General features: G+C 38.4%; 3 protein-coding genes across 4 annotated transcripts; 1 reads left to right on the plus strand and 2 right to left on the minus strand.

Moving 5' to 3' along the window:
• The first annotated feature begins 3618 nt into the window (after window positions 1-3618).
• On the plus strand, window positions 3619-6114 carry LOC133713574 (uncharacterized). The gene is made up of 6 exons (XM_062139629.1): window positions 3619-4550; window positions 4926-5112; window positions 5217-5444; window positions 5503-5738; window positions 5829-5921; window positions 6102-6114. Exons 1-6 carry the CDS (start codon window positions 3619-3621, stop codon window positions 6112-6114), a joined length of 1689 nt encoding a protein of 562 aa, XP_061995613.1.
• Window positions 6115-6799: 685 nt separating this feature from the next.
• LOC133727394 (uncharacterized) lies at window positions 6800-9911 on the minus strand. Of its 2 annotated transcripts, none has more exons than XM_062154984.1 (4): window positions 9744-9911; window positions 9218-9365; window positions 8285-8708; window positions 6800-7979 (listed from the first exon to the last, which is right to left on the minus strand). In XM_062154984.1, exons 2-4 carry the CDS (start codon window positions 9272-9274, stop codon window positions 6940-6942), a joined length of 1521 nt encoding a protein of 506 aa, XP_062010968.1. In that variant the 5' UTR covers window positions 9275-9365; window positions 9744-9911; the 3' UTR covers window positions 6800-6939. The 2 variants fall into 2 exon arrangements, with proteins under 2 accessions (XP_062010968.1, XP_062010967.1); XM_062154983.1 differs by having other exon boundaries at window positions 6801-7991.
• An 897-nt stretch (window positions 9912-10808) lies between these two features.
• On the minus strand, window positions 10809-13483 carry LOC133720949 (SUMO-conjugating enzyme SCE1). The gene is made up of 5 exons (XM_062147442.1): window positions 13176-13483; window positions 12989-13072; window positions 11820-11972; window positions 11603-11716; window positions 10809-11148 (listed from the first exon to the last, which is right to left on the minus strand). The coding sequence occupies exons 1-5, from the start codon at window positions 13242-13244 to the stop codon at window positions 11086-11088; spliced, it is 483 nt and encodes a 160-aa protein (XP_062003426.1). The 5' UTR covers window positions 13245-13483; the 3' UTR covers window positions 10809-11085.
• Between the last annotated feature and the right edge of the window lie 893 nt (window positions 13484-14376).

The following is a 14376-nucleotide window of genomic DNA, read 5'->3' on the forward strand; positions in this document are numbered from 1 at the left end:
GGTCAAGTCACTGTACGTCTCAAGTAACTGGCAAAGTCACTGACAACGTAACTACCCAAGTAACTAGCCTAGACACTAAACGAGTCGATCAATAAGTCTACAGATCTTATAGCAAGACACTGAACAAGTAATCAGCCATGATTTGGCAAAAATAATTGTAAAAGGTAATGTCATGAGCCAATACATAAAGCAAGTAACTGTAAAAAAATTCATGTCCTTATGTAGCCTATAAAGTAACTGGCCAAGTCACTGGCAAAGTAACTGACAAAGTCACTCACTAGCAAAAGACAAGACATTACCAAACTGATCTTTTTATTTTTAAATGCAGCGTGCCGCTGCACCGCAACTGCAGCGTTCCGCTGCACAACAACAAACAAAGTTTAAGTTTCAATTAAAAATCTGTAAAAGCTAATGTCATGAACCAATACATAAAGCAAGTAACTGTAAAAAAAATTCATGTCCTTATGTACCCTATAAAGTAACTGGCCAAGTCACTGGCCAAGTAACTTTAAAAACTAATGTCATGAGCCAATAAATAGAACAAGTACAAGTACCTGTAAAAATTAAAGTCACTGCTTATGTCACTTTCTATGTTTGAAATTACCTATCTAACCATTCAACTACAAGTAAACTGCCAGTGGCAGTTATCTAACCCGAGCGCGACTATTTCTCTTGGTTCATTTTCACAATTTCAAAACTCAGAGAAACTTTATACGATTTTTGCCCTAAACTCAGAGAAACTGCTCAAAGATTTTCTCTCCGGCTAAAACAGCGGACAACGACTGCTTTCCTCCACCGTGAACGGTGGGTAAGCAAGAGTGATTCACCGACTAAGCCCCAAATTCTAGGGTTCTACAAATTTACCGAAAATTTACCGGTAACTTCCTCCTCCTTCTTTCATATAATTTCGATTTGAATAGCTTGCGTTTTGTTTGAATTAGAAAAGACATATTTCAATTACATGTGGAGTCTCATCAGAAAATGAATTTGCATGCGACATTTGTTTGAATTACATGTGGAATCTGATGAGAAAATGGTGAGACTTGTTTAAATTACATGCGGAATCTAATGAGAGAAAATGATGATTTCTGTTTGAATTACATGTGGAATTTGATGACAAAATGAATTTCCATGTTAGTTTTGTTTGAATTACATGTGGGATGATGCGAGAAAATTTCAGCATTTTGTCATTGTTCAATGTCTTTGTCACTGCCCATGTCGCTGCACTGGTCACTGGCTATGGTCATGTAACTGGTCATGTAACTGGTCATGTCACTATCATAAACATGTGCATAAATATGTCACTGGTTAAGTAACTGTCAAAAATAACTATTGAATTCTAATTTTCTTAACTGTTTACAGGATTTTTTTTAAAAAAGTTCGAGGAATGGACCAACTAAAAAGAAAACAAAGTAAGGAATCTGGAGAAGAACAATCTGAAGGACAAAGTCCAGAAGAAACAATTGCAGAAAAGTTGAAAGTGATAAAATGGAAGAAACTGAAAGAGAGAAAAAAGCGAAAGCAGAAAACTGAAGATGAAGAAGAATCAAGTGAAGATGAGGAAGGAACAACTGGAGATGAAGAAGAATCTGATGAAGAACAAGTCCGGCGTAACAAGACGAAGAAGGATAAAAAGAAGAAAACTGGAAAGCAGAAAAGAAGAAAACCGGAAGGAACTGAAGATGAAGAACAATCTAATGAAGAACAAGTCCGCAGTAAGAAGAAGAATAAGATTAAAAAGGAGAAAAGAAAAAAAAGGGAAGAAAATGAAGATGAAGAAGAAGTTCGTGCAAAGAAGAAGAAGAAAATGGATAAAAGGAAGACCAAAAAAGAGAGTACAAAGAAGAAGGAAGAAACTGACGAGGAATAAGATACAAAGGATGATGAAGAGGAAAAAGTCCCAGGGAAAAGGAAAAGATATGTAAAAGAGGGTTATGTGCAGTATCGCTGCACAATGCTTGCTTTTCTGAAAACAATTGCAGAAAACAAAAATAACCTGACTGAAGGTACTTTAGAGCTGCTGCAGAAAACACCCTTTGCAACGCTGATAGATGCATTCCATGGAGGTTCAATTAAAGAAAAGGATGCAAAGAAATCAGATGATTTAATCACACTTCTGCTACAAGCATACAACAGTGACACAGACCTTTTTGTGTTTGGGAACAGGAAATTCAGAATGTCAACAAGTGATATATCTATGATTTTAGGAGTGCCGGCATCCGGGTTATCAGTACCAAAGACCAAAGACGGGGCATACAAATCTGAGTTCGTGACTAAATACTTTGACAAAAAGCAGAGGATCAACAAGGCGGCTGCAGAGGAAGCTTTGAAGAAGGCATTGGCAGAAACTCCAGAAACAGGGGATGAAAAAACGAAACGGGACAGAAATGTTGCCGTATTAGTACTCTTGAACCTTTTCATCAAACTCATGTTCCCAAACTCTGGAGGAACAATATCTTGGGACTATATAAGAGTATGTGAAGAGGTGGAAAGTCTGGGAAAATATAGCTGGGCAAAGGAAGTTGGCGACTTCCTTAAAAAATCAATTAAACGAAAGGCAAAAGAATCCCAAAACATGGCAGGTTGCGTGATATTGGTGATGGTAAATTCCCGTAACTTGTTAAAAATTTGTTTATGCATGATTTTGCTGTCGTATGCTGTTGTAACTACAAAAACTAGATCAGTGTCATGTCACTGTTAAGGTCACTGGACAGGTAACTGGCTAGGTCACTGTTAATGTTACTGTCAAGTTTTTATCACTGACAATGTCACTGTTGTATTTGCATATGTCATTGGTTATGTTTGTGATATTCATATGGGTAAGCAGCTGTTTGAAAAATAACTAACTAGTTTTCTATTTTTATTTTTTATTTTCCAAACAGTATTGGTTTTGCCACAAGACGGGAGTAGTGCCGCCAATCTCTGGAAGAGAAACCGAAAAACACGGAATAAGAAAGTGGCAATTAAAGACCCTGATAGAAAAAAAAGGGGATTTCAACACCATGGGAAAGTTGAAGGTATGTTAATTTGATGTAGATAAACTAGGTCAATGGTCTTGTCACTGGGTCTTGTCACTTGCTCAGTGACCTAGTCTTGGTCAGGTCACTGACCAAGTCATTGACTATGTCACTGCTCATGTTATTGTTATATTTTCATGTCACAGTGCATGTATCTTTGCATGTCTATGATTGTGTTGTTGTTTTATTTCTGTCACTGCTTATGTCACTGACAACTTTTGTAATTTTGTTTCAGAAAATCTTTGATAAAGTTAAAGAAGATGCAGAGGAAGAAGATTCTGAGTCTAATACAGACACAGAAAGTAAAGAAAAAAAGAATGATGGGCAAGAAGATATTGTTGAAAATAGAACCAGTGGAAACATTAAGGATGAGAAGATGGAGACAGAGATAGGGAAGACCAATGAAGAGAAGAACGAATTATAGAGAAAGCTGGAGGGAAAGGAAGAAGAGCTAAGTGCTTTGAAAAAAGAAGTTGAGGAGAAAGAAAAGGAAATTGGCAGAATAAAAGAAGAGAATGAGGATGTGTTATTGGAAAATGAGGTGCTGAAAATTGAGAAAGCCTCACTAATTAACAGAGTGAAGCACTTGGAGGGCATAGTGATGGCACTAACTGAGAAGTTTGAGTCGCCAATAGCACGTCCAGGTGATGACAACGACTCAACTCCTCCTCCCCCACCACCTAGTTTCCCTCCGCCAAAACCAAAGGCCCCTCAGGACAAGCCAACTGACAGCAAGCACTCCAAAAACACAAAATCTCAAGGTGGTAGTCAGGGAACTCAATCACAACCTGCCTGCTCCACAGCAAGTGCATCTGAGATGGCATCTGCAGCACCTCACTCAACCGACCAAGGACATCAGTCACCACTTCAATGCCTTGCCCAAGCAGCTGCACAGATTCATTCACCAACCTCTCCTGAGGTTAAATTGAGAATGACGGAAGATGCTTGCACACCGAATACTGCTTGGGTTAATGCATTGTTTGTGTTTCCACCTCCGGGCGTGTTTCAAACTCCACCTCCAAGAAAAGTCAGTTTGGAAGATATGCAAGCAGAGCCAAACAAGTATCAGATCATTATATCACCAGAGGTTCAGCCTGTTTTTGACGTCGAACCAGTCAATTACACTTCTCCTACAGAACAGATGACAAGAGCTGAGTTCATCAAGCCAATTTTAGAGGAGATATCAGGGCAGGACTCAGAATCTATTGGCCTCTATTGTTATATGGTTAGGACGAAGAGAAAGGAGAGAGTACAAAAAACACATCATATTTTCTGGTGGGACGAGGTGAAAGAGCAAAGGCAGAGGGCGAAAATGACCAGAATCACAGCACAGGAAAAGAAAAAAGGACAGACAGCTAAACAGAAGCCACAGGAGGAAGTGATACATGATTTGACGATTAATGTGGATGACGAGGAACAAACAGAAAAAAACGAAATTGAAGTGATAGATTGGCAAAAACGACAACTGTACAACCTACTTGACAGCCCAACTAAAAGCAAACTAGAGAAGTACTGGAACAAGGCAGAACAAAGGTAATGTTTCATGTTACAGCTCACAAGATAGTGACTTAACTTGCCATGTAGCTGTCTGAGTCACTGGACAAGTCACTGTCCAGATCATGGCAATTGCCATGTAGCTGGCCTAGTCACTGGTCAAGTCACTGTCCAAATCATGGCAATTGCCATGTAGCTGGCCAAGTCACTGTCCAGATCATGGCAATTGCCATGTAGCTGGCCTAGTCACTGTCCAGATCATGGCAATTGCCATGTAGCTGGCTAAGTCACTGATCAACTCACTGTCCAGATCATGGCAATTGCCATGTAGCTGGCCAAGTCACTGTCCAGATCATTGGCAAGTGAAAAGTAACTGGCTAAGTCACAGGACTAACAACGTTCTATGTTATGCAGCGTATTATTCTGGGAGGGAAAAGAGCCTGGAAGCGAAATCACAAGGGCAGATGTCAAAATGTTCATAAGCGATCAATCAATAGCAAACAACTGGATTGATTGCTATGGGGAAATGTTGAAGGATGAACTGCAAAACGAAAGTTCACAAAGTTTGGGAAGATCTGCTTTTATGCATAGCATGTGTTGGGTAAGTATGACGAGCACTTTCTCATAAACATTGAATCCTTATCTCTCATTCTTTGTTTATTTATAACTCGTTCTATGTATTTCTTTCTTTCTTTTTTTAAATAGTATTCGACAATACATTTAACTGTGAGAAACCTCCATCAATACTTGTGTGAGCCGCTGTTCCAAAACATGGGAAAATGCAGCATGCTTTTCTTCCCAATTACCCATAATGAAGAATTTCACCACACGCTCTTGGTCTTTGACAAGGACATACCACAATGGCTGCATTTTGATTCAATGAAACCAAGAAGAGCAGGAACAGGGGAGTGCTTTAAAAGTATAAAAAAATTGGTAAGAAACTTCTTACTGACCATGTAACTATCACTCACTAATCTGTTAAAAACTACAGGTTGAAATGGTCGAGCTGTGGATGAGAGCAGTGAAAGATCAAGCAGATGATATGCTGCAGCAAGGCTGCCGAATGAAATTTGACAAGAGTCAAAGCACTCACACAAAATTAAAGATGGTTGAAAGTATTTTGAGCGATGACGAAATAAGAACAATAAGCTGGATAAAGGAAAATTATGATGGTGGAAGGATCCCTTTGAACCATGCCAGAATCTGCCCCCAACAAGACCAAGGATCGTAAGTCTATATTCAAAAATTTAAAATGATAACTTTACTGTTACTAAGTTTGGTCAAAATCATTAACTTGAAATTTTTAATTGTCAACAGATTAGATTGCGGACCTTTTGTAATGTATTACATGGACAGAATGACAAAAGAGGAGAAGCTGCCAAACAAAGTCACCAAAGCTCAGATGATGAAGTTCAAAGCTCAAATATTCAAAAAATTTGCAGAACATAAGCAGAGCTGGAACTCAGCAAATTAAGAATTTTAGAAATTTGTTTGTTTAGTTCAGAATTTCAGAAATTTGTTTGTTTAGTTCAGCAAATATACTTGTATGGATCTTTTTATTCAAGTTTAATGCATCTTCTGAATTCATAGGGCAAGTCACTGACTATGTAAATATGAAGGACGCATATAATTGAAAGTGTCATTGTTAAATTCACTACTGCCCATTATGTAACTGCTTAAGTCACTGGCCAAGTAAAAAGAAAACTGAATGTCAGTGGCCAAGTCACTAGGCAAGTTACTGTAAAACTCAAGTAACTGACCAAGTCACTGATAATGTAGCTGACCATGTAACTGACCATGTAACTTACCATATATGTAACTGACCATGTAACTGAACATGTAACTAAGCATGTAGCTGAATATGTAACTGGACAAAAAACATTAAAACTATAAGTCACTAGAGAAGTCACAGCCAAAATGATATTCCTATTTCAGTTTGCAGCGTGCCGCTGCACCGCAACGGCAGGTTCCGCTGCCAATTAATAAACCAAAGTTGTTGTAGCTACTTCATTTTTTAATTTTCATTAATATTTGCAGCGTGCCGCTGCACCGCAACGGCAGCGTTCCGCTGCCAATGACCAAATCTATATGCAGTAATCCAACTACAAGTCATAGAACAAGTCACCGACAAGATAACTAAAAACTAATGTCAATGGACAAGTCAATTAGTTTACAAATGGTTATGTCACTGTACATGTAACTATTAAAAACCTGTAGACACAAAGAATACTGAAGGATTTATAAAAGAAGAAAGCAGAAAAACTGTCTCATAGTCAAAAAAAAAATTCCAATGAGTAAGCACCTTAAAAGCACTTCTTATCATTTATTGAAAAAAATGAAAAATCAAAACAAATATTCAAACTGTATTGGAGTCACTTGCTATGTCACTTGCCATGTCACTGTTAAAGGCATGTAGGCAGAATTGAACCTATATCGGAGCTGTACAACTCTTTCTGTTGTGACCATCACATTTTCCACACCTACCACACTTGATCACCCTGGTTTTCTCGCTCCTTTTTCTGAACCTCTTCTTTCTAGGCCTTCCCGGTGGTCTTCTAGTCAAAGGCGGCTGCAAGATCACCGCATCTCTACCAAAATCATGCACTTGCTTCGAAATAGAGGGAAGAGGATTAATTGGGAAAGAATAAGTTTCTCGATATTTATCCACCTTGTACAGCTCATTGACATACAAATACGGGGAAGAACCATGTTGTTGGATCACTACAAGTGCATGGGAACATGGGAAGCCATACAGCTGCCATTCTCCACACGAACAAAACCGAGTTTCCAAATTTACCATGCTATTGTACTTCTGGCAGTGAACTTCATACACATAGGTATCAGACCTGCTCACTCTCCAATGCCTTCCGACTTCCAAATTGTCCTTCAGCTTCTTTTCAATCACTGGGCACAACTCAGACAACCATTCATGAGCATCCTGCTTCCGAGCAGCAATTGAAGCCATGGACTTCACTCTAATGCCATCATTAATATCAAGAATAGGAAGACTCTTCAAAGGCAACACCCAATTATTGAAAGACTCAGCCAAGTTATTTGTCATTTCACCAAATCTTTCACCATTAAAGTAAGCCATACACCAGTTCTCCTTGGGAAGATCCTCCAGAAATTGAGCAACTATGTCCCCGCCTTCACTCCTCAAGATTTCTATGTTGAACTCATACATCTCCGGTGTGCGAGAATAAGCACAACACATAAACAAGTAAGGAATCCGATCCTTGAGGTAAGATCCAGCTGGAAATTTGTCAGAAAGGTTAGACATCAGGTGTCTAAAACAAAACCCATGTGGATTATTAGGAAACACTCTAGGGAAAGCACTAACAAGCCCAACATGACGATCAGAAATGAATGTCACCCTCCTCATAGGGTGTTTTGCAAACTCTTCAGCCAAAACCTCAAGAAAAAATCTCCAATTACTCTCATTTTCAGAATCCACAATAGCATAAGCAACTGGATACAAGCCTGAACAGAAAAACAAAATAATGTCACTGCCATGTAACTGTTAATGTCACTGACCATGTCGCTGACATAACTGCAAATTACTTGACAGTGACATGGCCAGAGACATGTCATTCAAATCACAGAACATTTAGGTCATTGGACATGTAACTGTCAATGAACATGTAAGTGACCATGTCAGTAGCTATGTAACTAACCATGTCACTTACATTACAAAAAAAAAAAAAAAAACAAGACATGGCAGCAAATAGAAAACAAGAAAAATAAAAAACTACAAGTAATGAAGGAGATTCAACCTTGATTGGCATCCTTTGCCGATGCAGCAATAATCTGCCCCTTGTACTTGTTGGTGATGAATGTAGCATCAATGAAAAGAATAGGTCTACAAGATTGAAAACCCTTCATCCATGCACCATAGCTCACAAACATACGCTGAAACCTGTGTGTTTCTCGATGAAACTCAACCACTATCCTAGAGTCGGGGTTTGACTTCATAACAGACTCACTGAACCAAAGTAGCTGAGCATAAGACTCAGCTTCATCACCATGTAGGGCTGTTTTTGCCAACTCCGTACCATACCAAACTGTACGATAAGCAACATCCAAACCATAATCACTCTTGATCTCATCAGCTATATCAATTGGATTTTTGTTTGGATTGACACGAATCTTATCAAGCACAATAGACTTGACAACCTTGGATCCCATCATCTTACTCTTCTGCAAACGAATCACACCATGACAAGTGAACATTAACCAACCTTTTAATCATAAAGAAACCATTAGCCCTACATAAATAAGCCTTCACCAGCCAATTGCAGCCTTGAGAATGTTTCTTAGAACACTGAGCAATAACACGAACCTTGTCATTTCTAACAAACTCATATGAAAAGCCAATTTCTATAGCATACTTACGCAGCTTATCCCTAAACTCAACAACCCCACCCTCAAACTTTTGGCCTTCAGAATGAATATAACTCTCCCAACCTTTCGTCATATAACTCTTCGGTGCCTCTGCCCTATAACACCCCAAATAATCATTCTCCTCAAGCATGGTACTAGAATCCTCACACACTGTGTTACTCACCACACTTTCACTAATAGAAGGCAAATCAGTCACAAACACTTCAACAAAATCAGAATTGTAACGAACCAAATTCCTAAAAATCATTCTCATATCAACTTCACTCTCTAGAAAACATGAAGTAGAATCCGGAGGAATAATGTACCTCAACATGAAATTGCCTTGAATCAAATCCGGAAAACGAGAGCGTATGGAATTGCATAGGTCAACAAACGACCAATTATGCAACAATGGAACTGTCGCTGCTTCACCAGAATAAATAAACTTGACAACATAGCTAGTATCCATAACAACTGCACAAGAATAAAACAAATCACTATCCATGTCACTACTAAGGAAATCAGCAGAATCAACACAAACAAGTCACTGCCAAAGTAACTGTTAATGCCTGAACAGAAGAACAACATCATACTCGCATAATAAATGATAATTCCTGAACAAAACAGCAGTATTAAAAATGTAACTGGCCATGTCACTGATAAAAAAATCACAGTATAGAACAAATATAGTACAACAATAGCACAAAACATCATCAACAATTCAACATAGCACTGAGTCCGACGAAGGAGAAGAAAACAGTAATCCAAAACGAACAATTCAACAATTTAACACAAACAACAAAAATACACTGCAAAATCCAAAACGAACAAATTCACAGAGAGATGGCTTACCGATCAAATCAGAGAAAACCAGAGAGAGGAAGAAATAGAGAGACTGTAACTAAGCACTGAGTCAACGAAGAAGAAGAACACAATAACGTGATCAAGACGAACACCGACGAAGCCAGAGATCCAGAAAAAGAGAAAAGAGCTGAGGAAGCTCCAAAACCACTTTCAGATCGTCGCAGACGCACAAAGAGAAATCGGAAGCTTCCGACGGAGAGGGCGGCGAAGAAAGAATCTCGGAAAGAGATCTCCGATCAAATCGAATCAGAAGCTTTCTGATCAAAGGAGAGAGAAAATTTGAGCTCCCCGATTTTGAAATGGAAGGTTATAAAGGTTTATTACCTTAGGGGCAGAATCGGAATGATAAAAATTAAAAACTGACCTTTTTTAACATGACCTCATTATTCATAAGGACTAAACTAATATTAATAACAATTTACAATGGACCTTCTTATCAAGTGGAAAACTAGGTGACCTTATTATCATTTCACTCTCTAAAGTGACCTTTTCCATCATTTCCCTTACTTTTTATCATATATCCGAATATATTATGGATCTTAAAACTGTCTCTTAAGGGTCTGATATGTTAATAATATGTATTTTGCTGTTCCATCCATTTTTTGCTCTCTCCACTATTTTCCCTCGTATGTTTCATACATCATGTTCATAGCTTTCCTGTCAAGGTTGACGAATAACCAAGTTCAGATCATAATTGAACCACTAAATTCATATCCTCAACTACGTCAAAGTCGGCTCAAATGGAAGAGAGAGAATGGAGGAGCTTGGGACTGCCCAACTTTGAACACTGAAAACAGAAATAAAAAACCACCAGCTCTGTCTGTGTCCTATACTACAAGCATCCAGGGTTCTTTTCAAATTCTAGATACCGACCTATGAGGCAGATCTGATGAAAATATGTCCAATACTAGAGTTAAAAAACTCAAAAAAAAAAGGAAAATGGACATATACAATGCTGCCACATGATTCAGCATCTAAAAGTTTGAGATTTACTATGTGCTTGTAGTATTATTCAACCTCACGGATAGACAATAGATATTTGCACCAAAGGAATTGGCAAACTCATAAATTAACACAATTGGCATTGCCCCAACATGTAAGTTTATGTTTCTTAATGAGTATTACTGGACCGCTCGCATAGTGACATACATTAACCCAAGTTAATCCAAATCTGATACAGGGAAAATAGCTTAATCATGTAGTCCATACATGATATGCTAACTAACACTTCCAAACAACGATCTTTGACATAACATACTTCAAACAAAAGGCGGCAACCGACATTTACCAAAGCACCAGCAGTTTCCGGGAGTAGAAGGCCAGTTTTGCATTAGACCAGAGGTGGGTATAGCTTGGCCTGCTGGCGAACCCTTCTCTTGTACTCTGTAGAATCCTGCATAAAGTCGTGATTGTAGAATATAAGAACAAAACCTTAAGCAAAGGAAAATTAACTCCTATCTTTTCTTTAATTTTTCCAGATAAATTGATTCCTGTCTAACTTGCAAGAGGTGGTGGTCACTTCTCCACACTTTATCCTATTGTACTATGTCCAGCCACTATCAGATAGCACAACAATGGCACACGAAAGTTACAGTTGCTTACAGTTGTAAGTTCTGATGCTAAATGCCACTGATAGGCTTCCTGAAGCAAGAGGTTGAACCCTTGCTAACTGGACAAGCATGATCACCCCGTACTATGTGGGAGTACAATCTTCACAATTTGAAAGTAAATGCAGACTACAAATTTGGCTCAAGGAAAAAAAAAATGATGTATAGTACCACTACAGTTGCTTCACATTGATTTTAGAAACAAAGGGCGAGATACAGAGTTGTGAAGGAGCAATATACCTGAATGAAGAGGTGATAGCCTTCTGTCTGTGCAGGATCAGAGGGATTTGGCTGATCCAGTAGATCCTGAATGCCCACAAGAATTTGCTTCACAGTAATTGCTGGTCTCCAACCCTACAAAACAAAGCATGCTAAGTACAGTGTGCTAACTAAGTTCTCCATGCCAAAAGAGTTGCCTCTATTTGTTAAGAAACTATAAGAAGCAGAAGGTACTCACACTGTCCTCATTAAGGATTGATAGACAGACAGTTCCAGATGGATATACATTCGGGTGGAAGAAATTTGCTGGGAATTTGCACTTTGGAGGCTTGCTAGGGTAGTCTTCACTGAAGTGAAGTGTGAGTGGGAAGTACCCACCCTCCCAGTCAGTCTGCAACACGATATTATTCAGGAATGTCAAAGCCAAAAGATTATGTTTAAAATAAAAGATTTTGCAGTGCTTCACCACTGTTCCATGTTGAAGAAGAAAAATAGAATAGTAAAGGCACAAGGCACAAAGCCGTTGATAAACAATATATAATGTTCCCTTGCAGCAGATTCCCTGAAGTGGAAATCCTTGATTTTTAAATACACCATATAAAGATCAATACAGACCTTATTGCATCAACATGGAAACAATGATCTCCACACAAAAGGAATAAGAAAGTAGAATACAAAATAAAACATAAAGATAAAGACACTATAGATATCAGGGAAAAAACCCCAAAGGAAGGCCATTCCTGCCCGAGTCTTCCATTAAAATCAACTTCTGCATTATGGTACAAAATGTCAGAAGCTATATACACCAACAAGATACAACACTATTCCATCTCTCTAGCTAACATAAATTCATACATTCATGCTAAAGTTATTGATACGAAAGTTCAAAATGAGTGAGAACACCATTTCTACCATCCAAAAGAACAGAAGTGAATTTTATTATCCAGAAGCTGAGTTATGGCAAGCAATAGCAATAGCAAAACTTCAGGTCTATGAAATGAATCAATAGTATTTCATCACAATTCAACTTCCATTCCATAAATCACATCCACATACACCAAGGATCCTCTAGAACTTGTCAAGTTAGCTAAAACTAGCTCATTCAAGCTTCCATTACAATCCACAAATCCAATAACAAAAGGAGTGCTCATAACGCTATCTACATCCAATCTAAATCATCAAGGTGAGATTAATGTGAGTCCTTAGTGTAACATACTGTTAATAAAAATCAGGCATTCAAGCATCATTTCACCTCGCAAAAGGTACTAATTACAAACTTAGCACAACAACAAACCAAACAATTCGGTAAAACAACACAAAATTCTGTCTATCAGCTCCAATCCAACTAAACAAACAAACAGTAAAAAGAATCAAAATTCCCTAAAGTTTTTGAGGGAGAGAGCTTACACCGGTCTTGCCCGGAATTGTGCAATGCCACACCATCAAATTCACAGTCCCATCAGGTAAAGTCTCCGGCTTCGCCACAAAACCCTACACCACAACACAAACAAAAACAAACCCCAAAAATCAAAATCACAAAATCCAAAGACCCGATTTTGACAAAATTGCAAAATTGAGTTGTCGAAAGACTCACATGGGGATGGTTCTTCCGCCATGACTTGCGCTCCTCAGCGAGACGACCGCGTGCAATACCTCCCGACATGACTTCTGCTGCTCCTCTTGGTTTAGGGTTTTCCTACTCTCTCTCTCTCCCTGTGATGGGTCTCTTTCCCTTTCCCCTTTGGGGGTTATAAAGAGAAGAAGAAACCGAAGATGAAAGGAGGCGACTTTTGGGTGACTGGTGCGAAACAGCAAATCGATTTTGATGGGCACAATCCACAAAAACACACAGAAACAAAAAAAAAAAACAACAAGAGAAATGGATTCTCTTCTTTTATGGGTTTCGAATTTTCAATTTTTATATTATAAAAAATAGTATGCAAAAGTCAAAGAATTTATTTGCTTTTTTCTTTTTTTAATTTTTGAATTAATTTTTTCGCGTGAGAACCACGCCACTGTTAAGTCATTCACGTGACCCACGCTTGACGTGACGGCTGCTGATTGGGGGTCGTGCCGTACGGGTCGGGTTATGATGATGATAATGGGCCTTTGTGGTTATGGGTTTGGTGGTGCTTTTATGGAGACATTTAAGGCCCGCTAAAGTACACCAATCATTGGGCTCGAGGAGGTAGAGATTTATTCTTCTTCCACAGGACATTGCATGATTGCAAGCTAGCCAGTGGCCTCGTTTGATGCAGGAAAAGAAATTAGTTCCTTGGTCTTTCTCATGAGCATGGGAAAGTAAATTTTTCTACTAGTTTCCCTACTAATGTTTGAAAACACAAGGAAAGTAATCGGAAAATATATTTTACTTTCCTTTCTGATGTTCGGTCTGTGCATGAATAAGAAAATATGTAACATCAATTTTTTAATAATATTCTTATTATCAAAACATAAACAATTCAAGATTTAAAAGTTTCTTGGATAATTTGGTAATAATAACCATTACAATAATATTTAGAATATGCAATTAATGCAGAGAAAGTATGAGGGAAAATGAATCCCATAGCCCCATAGGGGGTGGGAGGATCCATTTTCCCCCTATTTTCTCTTCGGTCATGTTTGGTTCGCCGAAAGTAAGCATTAGGAAAGAAAACTTATTCCTTTCTTGGATTTGGGATACAAAAGGAAAGGAAATATTTTCCTGAAGAAAGGGAAAATAAGGAGAAAAGTGGCTCCTTGACGAAGTGGTGTTAGCTCAGTGGTTAGAGCACCCACTACCTATGTACGAAGTC

The sequence above is a fragment of the Rosa rugosa genome, chromosome 1 (assembly GCF_958449725.1).
Source record: "Rosa rugosa chromosome 1, drRosRugo1.1, whole genome shotgun sequence".
In the NCBI taxonomy this organism is placed as follows: domain Eukaryota; kingdom Viridiplantae; phylum Streptophyta; class Magnoliopsida; order Rosales; family Rosaceae; genus Rosa; species Rosa rugosa.